At 51.6% G+C, this 10630-nt stretch overlaps 5 protein-coding genes across 5 annotated transcripts; all 5 read right to left on the bottom strand.

The window, feature by feature from the left end:
• Nucleotides 1–94: 94 nt before the first annotated feature.
• Nucleotides 95–1135, bottom strand: N7537_005567 (sterol desaturase family protein; the record flags this gene model as incomplete). Its single annotated transcript, XM_056896624.1, has 1 exon — nt 95–1135. One exon carries the CDS (start codon nt 1133–1135, stop codon nt 95–97), a length of 1041 nt encoding a protein of 346 aa, XP_056752409.1.
• A 1049-nt stretch (nt 1136–2184) lies between these two features.
• Nucleotides 2185–3737, bottom strand: N7537_005568 (SEC14 family lipid-binding protein; the record flags this gene model as incomplete). The annotated part of the gene is made up of 4 exons (XM_056896625.1): nt 2185–2715; nt 2798–3172; nt 3239–3380; nt 3472–3737. 4 exons carry the CDS (start codon nt 3735–3737, stop codon nt 2185–2187), a joined length of 1314 nt encoding a protein of 437 aa, XP_056752410.1.
• A 518-nt stretch (nt 3738–4255) lies between these two features.
• Nucleotides 4256–7105, bottom strand: N7537_005569 (putative transcription factor (Snd1/p100); the record flags this gene model as incomplete). The annotated part of the gene is made up of 2 exons (XM_056896626.1): nt 4256–6781; nt 6968–7105. The coding sequence occupies 2 exons, from the start codon at nt 7103–7105 to the stop codon at nt 4256–4258; spliced, it is 2664 nt and encodes an 887-aa protein (XP_056752411.1).
• A 357-nt stretch (nt 7106–7462) lies between these two features.
• Nucleotides 7463–8484, bottom strand: sod1 (superoxide dismutase SOD1; the record flags this gene model as incomplete). The annotated part of the gene is made up of 5 exons (XM_056896627.1): nt 7463–7485; nt 7540–7636; nt 7695–7846; nt 7907–8086; nt 8472–8484. The coding sequence occupies 5 exons, from the start codon at nt 8482–8484 to the stop codon at nt 7463–7465; spliced, it is 465 nt and encodes a 154-aa protein (XP_056752412.1).
• Nucleotides 8485–9213: 729 nt separating this feature from the next.
• N7537_005571 (sedoheptulose-7-phosphate:D-glyceraldehyde-3-phosphate transaldolase TAL1) lies at nt 9214–10443 on the bottom strand. Its single transcript, XM_056896628.1, has 4 exons — nt 10352–10443; nt 10278–10289; nt 9925–10208; nt 9214–9859 (listed from the first exon to the last, which is right to left on the bottom strand). The coding sequence occupies exons 1-4, from the start codon at nt 10407–10409 to the stop codon at nt 9239–9241; spliced, it is 975 nt and encodes a 324-aa protein (XP_056752413.1). The 5' UTR covers nt 10410–10443; the 3' UTR covers nt 9214–9238.
• Between the last annotated feature and the right edge of the window lie 187 nt (nt 10444–10630).

Genomic DNA, 10630 nt, shown 5'->3' on the forward strand with positions numbered 1-10630 from the left:
AACAAACAATATCAACAATCCTCCGCAACTGAACAAGGCTTGATATACACTGACTTTCGAACCCAAAAGAAATCAAACCACCAATAAGGCAATATCAATACAACGGCATAGGCGACGTATTGACATAATCAACATTGTGGTCAACAGACTCAATGCGATCAGTACAAGTCCCAAAAACCCGATCCCAAAGCCTCGTCTGCTTCCCGTAATTATGACTCTTCCTCCAGCCCTTCCGATGATGCAAATCATGATCCTCAATAACAAGCTCTGCCTCAAACCAACGCAAAGCCCAACTCAACGTCGATGGAGGCGAAGCATGAACCCGCAACCCACTGTGCCCTGCCAGTTCCGCAAACACCACATACTGATGACAAACCCACCATTCATAGAACCCCATCGGCATCCCCATAAACCGCATACTGAAATACGTCATAAGCGGAATACCGAGGATATCAAAGAACTCCTGCTCCGTGTCCGCATATAGCGTTAACAACGGGTTCGGGTGTTTAGTGAGGTGGTGGGTGCGGTGGTATTTCCACAACGCGCCGACATCGTGCATCACCCGGTGGTACCAGTAGAACCAGAAGTCGAGGATGATCCCGTATAACCCGGCTTCGAGGGGCAGCCAGACGAAGCTCATGGTTGAGGGCGGGTGTGTTGCGTGGTATGCGATGAAGACGGTGAACATTGGGCGGAAGGTACTTGTCGACATGAGCGAGCGGACGACCTTCGCGACGCCAACGTCTGGGACGCCATCGCGAGCGTGCTTATCGCCATCTAAGAAGCCGTGCTGGTGGCCCAGTCGACGGAGGACATGAAGTTCGTGGATGGCGATGGCTTTGAACGCGATTCCGTATAGGAAGAAGGCGCCCCAGGCGCTGAGGTTGTGGCCGGTGAACTCGACGTAGGCGTGGTGTATTAGGAGGGGGATGGCGGCGTGCGTGAGCACCCAGCGATGCATGGACCAGTCGGGGACGTAGGGCACGGCGTCTTCCTTTAAATGAATGGGAATGTTCTTGTCGAGATGTTCTGGGTGGATGCCGAGTAGTTCGTAGAACCAGTGGAAGAGAGTCCATTCTGAGCGGGCTTGTTGCCGCCAGGTGGACTTCATGGAGTCCTTTTCATTACGATTCATGGCTGATTCGTAGACAGTATAAGAATGTGGAAATGAACACTTCAATCTAACCCCCAGGTACGGGGGTGGATTGGTGGGGTTTAAGTGCTTGTGTTTATTGTCGATCCCTCCCCAGTCGTTCGGGCATTGGCCACGACACTCGGCACATGTGAAGAAAGCCCGCCTCTTTCATGCTCCCCGCAAAAATGAGCCTCGGACGTTTGGTTGGATTGGAACATGGCGTCGATCATATCTCGTCTTGGACTCTTTCCCAACAACATGGCCATTTTAGCGCGTTAACTAGCGCTTAGGCTCAACATGGTTGCCTTATATTCATGTTTCGGGCTCATCCGGGGGATGATATCATGATACGGGGGAATTCGTAAGTAAATCCTATTTCTTTGGTTAATCAGGATCTGATTCTAGATGTCCAACGTATTCGGTCGTATAGATGTGGAGATGTTGCCCTGCATGAACCTGCTGAGTCATGTGGCGAACCACAGCCCTTCTTCCTAATTGGTCAACTTACATACATCGAACTGAGGTTTCTAGGTCTATCTAACACAATATTCTCATATAATAGAATAATTGTATTTCTGTGTTTTCTCTTATGTTGAACTTGTCTTGGGGAGATCCAATGTACTATAATATTCTCACAGACTGGACACTGCGGTTACAACCACCCCGATCAAATTTTTAAGCATGAATCAAGGCCTATGAACGGTTCCAGGATTCCACATATTGAGAACAAGCTAGACAAAACCAACTGAAGCGAGAAGGATATAAATGTCGCGAAGATAAAACCAGAAAACACATACCCCAACACATACCCCAATATGTTATTGATAGGATGCAATAGATGCGTGTGCAACCACATGAAATTTCCTACATACTATACTATAAACCAAGCACGCAGATATCCACGAACAAAACACATCGCAAAAAAACACATAGATAAAACGTGCCTCGGTATTGAGATCTGCCTATCTTGTGCTATATCACATCGCTAATGGTATGTCCAAATACAAACCCCAACATGGTTATTTCTGCTGCCTTTCTTTCTATGTGCTCTATGCGGCAACAGTATTCTTTGTCTCATCCACGGATAACTGATTGACCTTGACCGCCACATTGTCAATAGTCTTCTCACTATCGTCTACATTAGTCTCTGTGCCATTAGGCGCCGCCTTCTCTGCGAAATCAGCGGAGTTAGCCTCTGACTCAACCAAAGCCTGTGTCTTCGGGATGGGAACGATTTCCCTCCGCTCCTTTCCATCCACAGTTCCCAGCACCTGGAGGTGATCACCGTTGAACAACACAGGGCCCTTGAGAATATTCTTCCGTGTCTGGCCGTCGGCGAGCGGTTGCTCGATGCCGCGGAGCAGTTCACGGCTGGGGTCGTCCAGGTTAGGCATATCGCCCCACGACCAGTCCAGCTCACCGCCATATGACTTGGGGATGCTGGACGGCTCCATGAAGGAAGTGAGGGTGGGTTCGACCTCTGTGGCGGAGAGAATGAAGATCTTCGAGGTGGTACCTGGGTCGAACCAGCGCTTGATCCAGCCCCAGACGGTTGGGAAGAATGAGGGTGCTCCGACAATCTAACAGTGGGTTAGTTCAACGATCTTCTCTTCAACGGCAAAAGCCCTCCGGACGGAGTAGACCAGCGATGGGACAACATACAAAGATTCGATCTAATGTCTCGGGGTAATGCGCCGTGGCCAAAACACTAGCATCCTGCATATGACTCTTCAAGTTCCAGAATTGCTTCAGCCCAACACCGCTGACATCCACGATATTGGTCGAGGTCACGATAGGCGTCTCCGGGTTCGGACGTGGCAGTGCAGAGGCAAGCGGCATCACGAACCGGAGGAGATTCTCATACAAAGCGAAGAGGTTCAACAAGCGCGCAGGGACTGTGGATGATTTGTGGGTTTCGGGTGTACCGCTGGTCATGGTGGAGTTGTAAGCGGCCACAGCCTTGTTATCCAGGTGGCGGATCTGGAAGACGTAGACAGGGATTCCGCGGCGATCGCGACGGCCTGTCCATTGGGGATACTGTAGAAACAGTAGACGTTAGCACGAGATCTGTTTTTTTCGTTTGGAAGCGATTATAAGACGCACCATCCGTCGAGCGGCCTCGTATGAGTCCACGCTGATATTCTCATAAAGCTTCTCAATGGCGTTGTCTTTGCGCCAGTCTTCGGTGTCTTTGAATTGAGCCCATGCGCCCTCGACATCAAACTTGCGAGCTCGGAGGAATCGCCTGCGCAAATAATTAGAATCAGCACTCGATCATCCTGTTTCATTCGTCCATTGCTAGCTGATTTGGGGTCTAGCGTGGACGCGCCACATACAGTAAAGTCGCATCGTCGTGGCTGGCGGGCTTCGCCTCGACGCCGTCTGCTTGTTCCACAGCAGGGGTGTGGTATTTACGCTCAGCGCACAATGCCTTAAATTCCTGCAGCTTCTCCTCCTGCTCCGGGGTAAGGTGGTGCAAGTGTCCAGCGAGCCATTCGGTGCCAGAAGCTTGTGAGGCGGAAGCGGCGGGATCGTTCTTCGAGGAATCGGTGCGCGCCAGGTCCGGCTCGGAGTCCTGAGGAGTTTTGTTGCCCCAAAACATGGTGAATTCTTATCTCATAAGTTTGTTTACTTTTTTGAAGGAGAGATCGATCTGCTAAAACAGATCTCGGAGGTGGCGGAGGGAAAGAGGCGGTGAAATATACCTGACGGTGGTTGGTCCCGGGATCGGTGCTTTTCTGGGGTTGATTCTATTTTGTGATACATCAATCTTCTATCACAAATTTGGGGTGAGATTTAGGTCTATTTTTGAGAATGTTGAATGTCGTTGAGATATGAGATATCTTTCTGCCAAAGCACATGTGCCGAAGTACATCACAGATCCATCGATCAACAAAGCTAATCGGCAGGATCAACCAAGGTAGCCAGCCCTGGTAACGGACAGGGGAGTTTTGGGGGGATGTCATGAAAAACACAAAAATGCAATAAAATTCCGGCCAAAATTAAACCAAGCACCCATATCTCAGTGTACACAGCACAGATGCTAATCATAGGCCCAACCCCAACAATATCTGTACAGATCGCCCTCATACAGCTCAAAATTCAAATAAATACAAGAAATCAGTCCTCGGTCAGATCACCGTACTCCCACATACCGCGGCGCTCAGACTTAGCCTCGTCTTCGAGCGTGCGCAGGTTGGAGAGGGTATCGACGGAGGCGCGCTCCCACGCCTTCAGCTTGCGGGGTACCATCGCCATACCTTCGTGAACGATGTCGGCGTTGATGCTGTTGTCCAAGTTCTTGGAAGCAGAGGGGTCAAGGAGAGTGACATGCAGGGTGCCGTCCTGGTCGATGTGGTCAACATTTGCGACGAGCTGGCGGTCGAAGGTCTGGTCGCCGACGAAACCGACGGCGTCCTCCAGGTAATCCTCGGAGGTAGGGAACTGCAGGAGAGAGAGGACTGCATCAACCGCCTGAGGGCGGAGGGTCTGGCCAGAGAATTGGGGCTGGGTTAGAGGGCGGAGCGATGCCCACGGCAGAATCTCGGAGTTGCCGTAGTCGATGTAGACCACCTCAGCCTGCTCCTTCTCGCGGTCGTTTCGGCGGACCTTGGCGCGGTACCAGTCGCCATCTTCGGTGAATTGGGCGGCAACCCAGTCGCCGGCCTTGGGAGGGCCAGGCAGTGGGGTGTCGTTGGCCTTGTTAATGTGGAACGTGCGGAAAGCGCTCATCAACTCGGTGAGCGCGTTCGTACCGGTGCCAATCTGCTGCAGCTTGAGCTTCGCGGAAGTAGGGTCGATGTAGGTAACCATAACATCGCGGTAGTCCTTGCGACGCTGAGCGGGAGCGGCATCGCTCTCAGTGCCCGTTGCGGCGCCGTTGGCGGCCTCGGCCTCTTCAGCCTCAGCAGCCTCCTTGGCGGGGTCCCAGTCGTGCCACAAACCCTTGCGGGCATCCTTCGCCCGCTGTTCAGCAGCGAAATATTCGTTGGCATGACCAGACTGCTCAGCGGAGTATGCATGAACGGTGGCGAAACCCTCCTCCAGCAGAACGGTTGTGAAGTTCTCCTTGTTGATGTAAAGGCTGCCGATGAATCCGCCAACCTTGTCAATGGTCTCAACGTCAATCTCAACGTCGCGCTGCATGCAGCGGCGGTTGGCAAGATCGTGGGCCTCCTGACCGAAAGGCTCACCGGCGTCGCTGGGCCCGCGGGAAGATCGAGGGGCACGGATGCCGGAAAGGACGAGAGTCAATTTGGCGTTATCACGGGGAACTAGAACAGTGAAGCGAGAGCCAGACTTGACAAAGTCGACGACAGCCGGGACACGCTTTTGACGCTGCAGGATACCAAGCTCCAGCTTGGCCTTTTGTACACTCTCTGAGTAATCCACCACCTGCTTCGCCTTGGGAGCCTTGGAAGACCACATTCCACGGCCTTCCGCCTGGGCATCAGCCTCAGCAGCGAGGAGCGCATCGTAGTCGGGGGACCGGTCAGCGTCGTCCATACGGTGGCGAATTACAGAGGAGTAACCAGCCTCCACAAGAGCCAGACCAACATTGGTGTTGCCCTGCACAACAGTAGCCACCTCGCGCTCCTCGTAGCCCTCATTTGCAGGCTTCTTGCCGTTCACGGTAACCATGACATGCTTGGCGATCACCCGCTTGCGCAGGTACTCCTTCGCCTCAGCAGCATAAGGAGACTGCTTGGGATCAGAGGGCTTGGGCTGACGGATACTGGCGAGGCTGATCTTCTTCTCCTGACCAGCCTTGTTGCGGATGAAGAGGGTATCCGCATTCAAAACACGGGTGACGACGTAGTCCACGGCCGCGGCACCAGCAGTCGTGGGTCCCGTGTGGCTAACCCACAATCCCTTGCGGCCAGCCTTCGCTGTAAGTTCCGCCTGGCGGAGAAGAGCCATGTCCGGACCCAAAAGCGTGGAGTGGTGATCCTGGCAGCGGGCCAAACCAGCCTCGAGAAGGAATCGGGAGATGTTTCCGTTGGGGTGAAGGAGGGTAGCAACAATTTGTCCCTGCGGCGTAACACCAACAAGAGAAACCTTGACCTTGCGCTGCAACAATCGCTCCTCAACAAACTGCTGTGCCTCATCACCGAACGGCTCAGCCGCGGTCTCTTTGCCATCAGCAGTCGTGCGCTTAGCGGATGGTGCCCGGACACCAGCAATAGCAATGACAGTCTGAATGTGCTCCTGTGGTTTGAGCAACAAACGCAGCACAACACGGTCACCGTTCAGGACCTTCTCAATAATACCCTCCAGCTGCTGGCCCAAGTTACGCTTAACCAAATCGCGAGCGCCAGTCAACTCGTAGCTAGTATCGATCTGGGCATTGCTATCACTAGCCCAAGTTCCCTTTCCTTCGTCCTGGGCGAGGGATTCCAATGCCCGCAGGCGCCCCAGGAGTGCAACGGTCTCCTCGGATTCATCTGAGCGCTTGCCTGCTTCTTCGCGGACACGTGTCCAGCCCTCCTGCACACTGATATCAGGTAATGAGGCATCAAAACCGGGCAGCTTGATGGTACCGTAGTCGCGCTTGGCACCGGTGGGGATGGTGTATTCAACGTGGAACTGGACAACTTTGCCGACAAGGAGCTCACGGAGGAATTCGCGGGATTGGAAGGCGTATGCCTACAATTGATTGTTCACATTAGCCTTGTCTCTTTTTCTCTCCTCCCCCCTTCAATCATCGCCATTTTATCCAATGCTATACGTAGCTCGTACTGCTCAGTAAGATCAATTGGAGATCCCAGAAACCAACAATCTAGACCTCCAATGGTGCAATCAACAGGCAATGAATCTCAACAATGCACCTACCTCGTCACCCTCTCTCCTTAACCTCGGAGCAGAGACATAAGCCAAACTCAGGATACGTTCTTGTGAAGGGTTGGTGATATGCGACAGCACGACCGTGTCACCGGACAGGACGGACTTGACCCGGGCTTCGAAAGGCATACTGAATGAAACAATCTCCACTACCACATGCACAATTGTGATGAGATTGAAGACAGAGCCAGAATAAAAGTAAACACAAGGAAGAGAAAAAGAGGTTGAGAGCAAGGGGAATGTCTTGAGGGGAAACGTGGCCGGTGTTTGGACTTGTGGGGGAAAGCGGTCAGCCGATCCGAGCTTCTACGGGAAGTCTACAAAGCATCCCAGCTATACAATCCATCGATCATGACAGATATCCAAAATATGCACATGTCAAATTGGCATTCATTCATGTATCCTAAACAGAGTATCCTGCATTTTTTCATCCGCCAATTACGGGGATATCAAAACCCAGTGCTTAAAAGGGATAGAGCTGCACATTTATGCGGCAATACCAATGACACCTAATATATATTATTAGCACACATTTCCACTACAGCACGCCTTCATCAACTTACCGCAAGCAGGGCGGGGACCGGCGTTACCGGTCTTCTTGGACTCCTCGTTACCACCCTTGCCAAGGTCATCAGTACCGGCGTGGACGACTAGAGTGCGCTATACATTTAGGTAAGTAATCTGTTTCAGCAATGCTAGGTATCAATTATAAACTCACGCCCAGAACGGACTCGGCACCAATCAGCTTGACAAGGCTGTCCTGCTTGGAGCCGTTGGCGTTACCCTCGGCATCGGTCTGGAAGTTACCAAGGTCACCGACGTGACGGTCGGAGTCAGTAGGAGCACCGTGGTTCTTGCCGAAGGGGTTGACTAGAAGCAATCAGTATTCGATCCTTCCTCTTCATCTCTAGCTCATTACGAATGACATACAGTGAGGGCCAGCAGAGGTGCAGCCGTTGGTGTTGTCACCGAACTGGTGAACGTGGAAAGCACGCTCAGCGTTGGCGTCGTGGCCGGTGATGTTCCAGGAGATAGTGGTAGGGGCACTCTCGGAAGCCTGCTCGAAGGTGACGGTGCCGGCGACCTTAGCGTCACCACGGAGGACAGCAACTGCGAGGAAACAAAAGTGGTCAATGAATTGTTCTAGAATGCTTATCGAAGGCTCTCGGTATGCCAGTTACTGGATCTCCAGGCCCCGGGGGTCTGGTCTCAGCCTCAGCAACGGGTGGTGCCACACTGGCCCGGGATCAGAATGCCACTCTAGCAAATGAGCAACGATGATCCCCAGTTTTATCCCAGGGGCATTAGCAGATATCCAGACAGCAGTGGAGAGCTAGGGAGAGGATGCAAGCCGATAGGCTCGGATTTGGCATCTGGGTCACAAGGTGCTCAAATCTGCTCACACCCAAGGTCCCCTTGCCACAGATCGTGGGGAACTTGGGAGCTGAAGATCTTATGTATGGCTCAGAGAGAACCAATGATGGAAATTACTTACCAGCCTTAACCATTTTGATTATCTTAAAATATATTTTAGATGAAGATTGAAGAAGAAGGGTATGGTGAAGGAAGAGGAGAGGAAGTGGGCGGACGAAGATAATAAGAGGGATGATGTTGACGTGACTCTACTTGTATCAACAAAGTACTAGATACAGGTATTTCAGTATAAAAAGAGCTGAAAACGCCAGTACTTGGTACCTAATACCACAGCAAAACATCCCCCACCTTCCCAAGTGGGGAGGCGAGTCGGAGCTCGGGAAATGACATAATTATTAATAACATCGTGAACACCTCCAGGACTCAATTTTCAATTGCATACATGTTCTGTGGAACCAATTGCCATATCACTGCTGCTATCTACTTCAATATTTGCACATACTTCTTGATTTCTTTTCTCCGTATATACGCATATACGCATAAAGAGAGGTGTAGTAGGTGTAATAGGTGTAGCTATACGCACAACTGTCTCACATTCAAAGTCATCCTATCAGCAATTGATCCAGCCTCGGGTAATATAAAATATACTCTGTATCAATACAAAGTAGAAGTGAAATGACACCATAGCTGCCAAACACTAGTGCGGGGGTCTGAATAAGCCGACCCGGCCAGATTCCGCAGCTTACCCCTCGTTCTGATTTTCTACACCGACACCGGAGAATAATAATAGCACTGGGGACAAATTCATCAATTCGTATCTACCGATTCCAATTTTTTGGGAGATCGTCAATTTACAATTAAACAATTAAAAGAATATCAGAACCCAATTTAAGCCTGGATCTTCTGGGCAAGAAGTTGCTTGAGGGTAACGGCATCAGCGGCGAACTTGGAGATACCCTCACGGAGCTTCTCAACACCCATAGCCTCCTCGTTGAAGTCGAAGCGGAACTCAGCCTCGTGGTTGAGGTACTCGCGCTTCTTGATATCAAGAGTGGCGGCACCAGCGGAATTGAGCTTCTGGGGAACGGCATCGGTGGAGTTGTAGAGGTCCTCCAGGAGGTTGGGGGAGATGGTCAGGTAATCACAACCAGCCAGCTCGGTGATCTCGCCGACGTTACGGAAAGAGGCACCCATGACGATGGTGTTGTAGCCGAACTTCTTGTAGTAGTTGTAAATGTCCTGGACGGACTTGACACCGGGGTCCTCCTGGGGGGTGTAGTCGCGCTTGTGGGCAGCCTTGAACCAGTCAAGAATGCGACCAACGAAGGGAGAGATGAGGTAGGCACCGGCCTCGGCAGCGGCAATGGCCTGAACCAGAGAGAACATGAGGGTCAGGTTGCAGTTGATGCCGTGCTGGGACTGGAGGATGTGAGCGGCCTTGATGCCCTCGTAGGTGGAGGCAATCTTGATCAGGACACGGTCCTTGGAGATACCGTTGTCGGCGTACAGCTGAGTAGAAAGGGTCAGCTCTAAGTCCTCGGGAAAATTCGTTGCGGGTAAACTTGTGAACGTACCTTGATGATCTGAAGAGCCTTGTCGACGGAACCCTGGGTATCGAAGGAGAGCTTGGCGTCAACCTCGGTGGAGACCTTTCCGGGGATGATGTTAAGAATCTCCTTTCCGAACTCAACAAGGAGACGGTCGAGAGTGGCCTCAACCTGCTCATCGACGGTCTTTCCGTTCTGCTTGCCGTAGGCAATGGCAGTGTCGATAAGAGCGGCATACTCGGGCTTCTTGGAAGCAGCAAGAATCAAAGAGGGGTTGGTGGTGGCATCCTGGGGCTTGTACTTGCCAATAGCTGTGGGTCATGTTAGCTAGCCATTCAATACTGGAACCGATGTCACATCAAGAAATCTGGAATACATACTGGCGAAGTCACCTAGAAGTTGAGTGTTAGCGTGTTTTGTTTTCTATGCAACCTCGATAAGATGGATAGCTTACCAGAGTCGCAAACGACGACGGTGCCAGTAGCCTTGAGCTGTTCGAGAGAAGAAGACATTTTTTTATGTATTGAAAGGTGAGATAGAGAGAGTATGAAGAAAGAGGAAGAGTGGCGGGAGGCGCTGTGTTTAAGAAGGAGGGGTGGTGTCATGAACCAGAACCAGATCAATTGCCGGGTACTTAGGTTTAGTATGTGGTTACCATATTAAATTCAAGTACCTGGAATTGCCCCGTTTTTCAGGTGGGATGGTGGGGCAAATGACGCTGCACAATGAAATC

This window comes from Penicillium hordei (assembly GCF_028827395.1).
Source record: "Penicillium hordei strain IBT 12815 chromosome Unknown utg000003l_segment0_segment0, whole genome shotgun sequence".
NCBI lineage: Eukaryota > Fungi > Ascomycota > Eurotiomycetes > Eurotiales > Aspergillaceae > Penicillium > Penicillium hordei.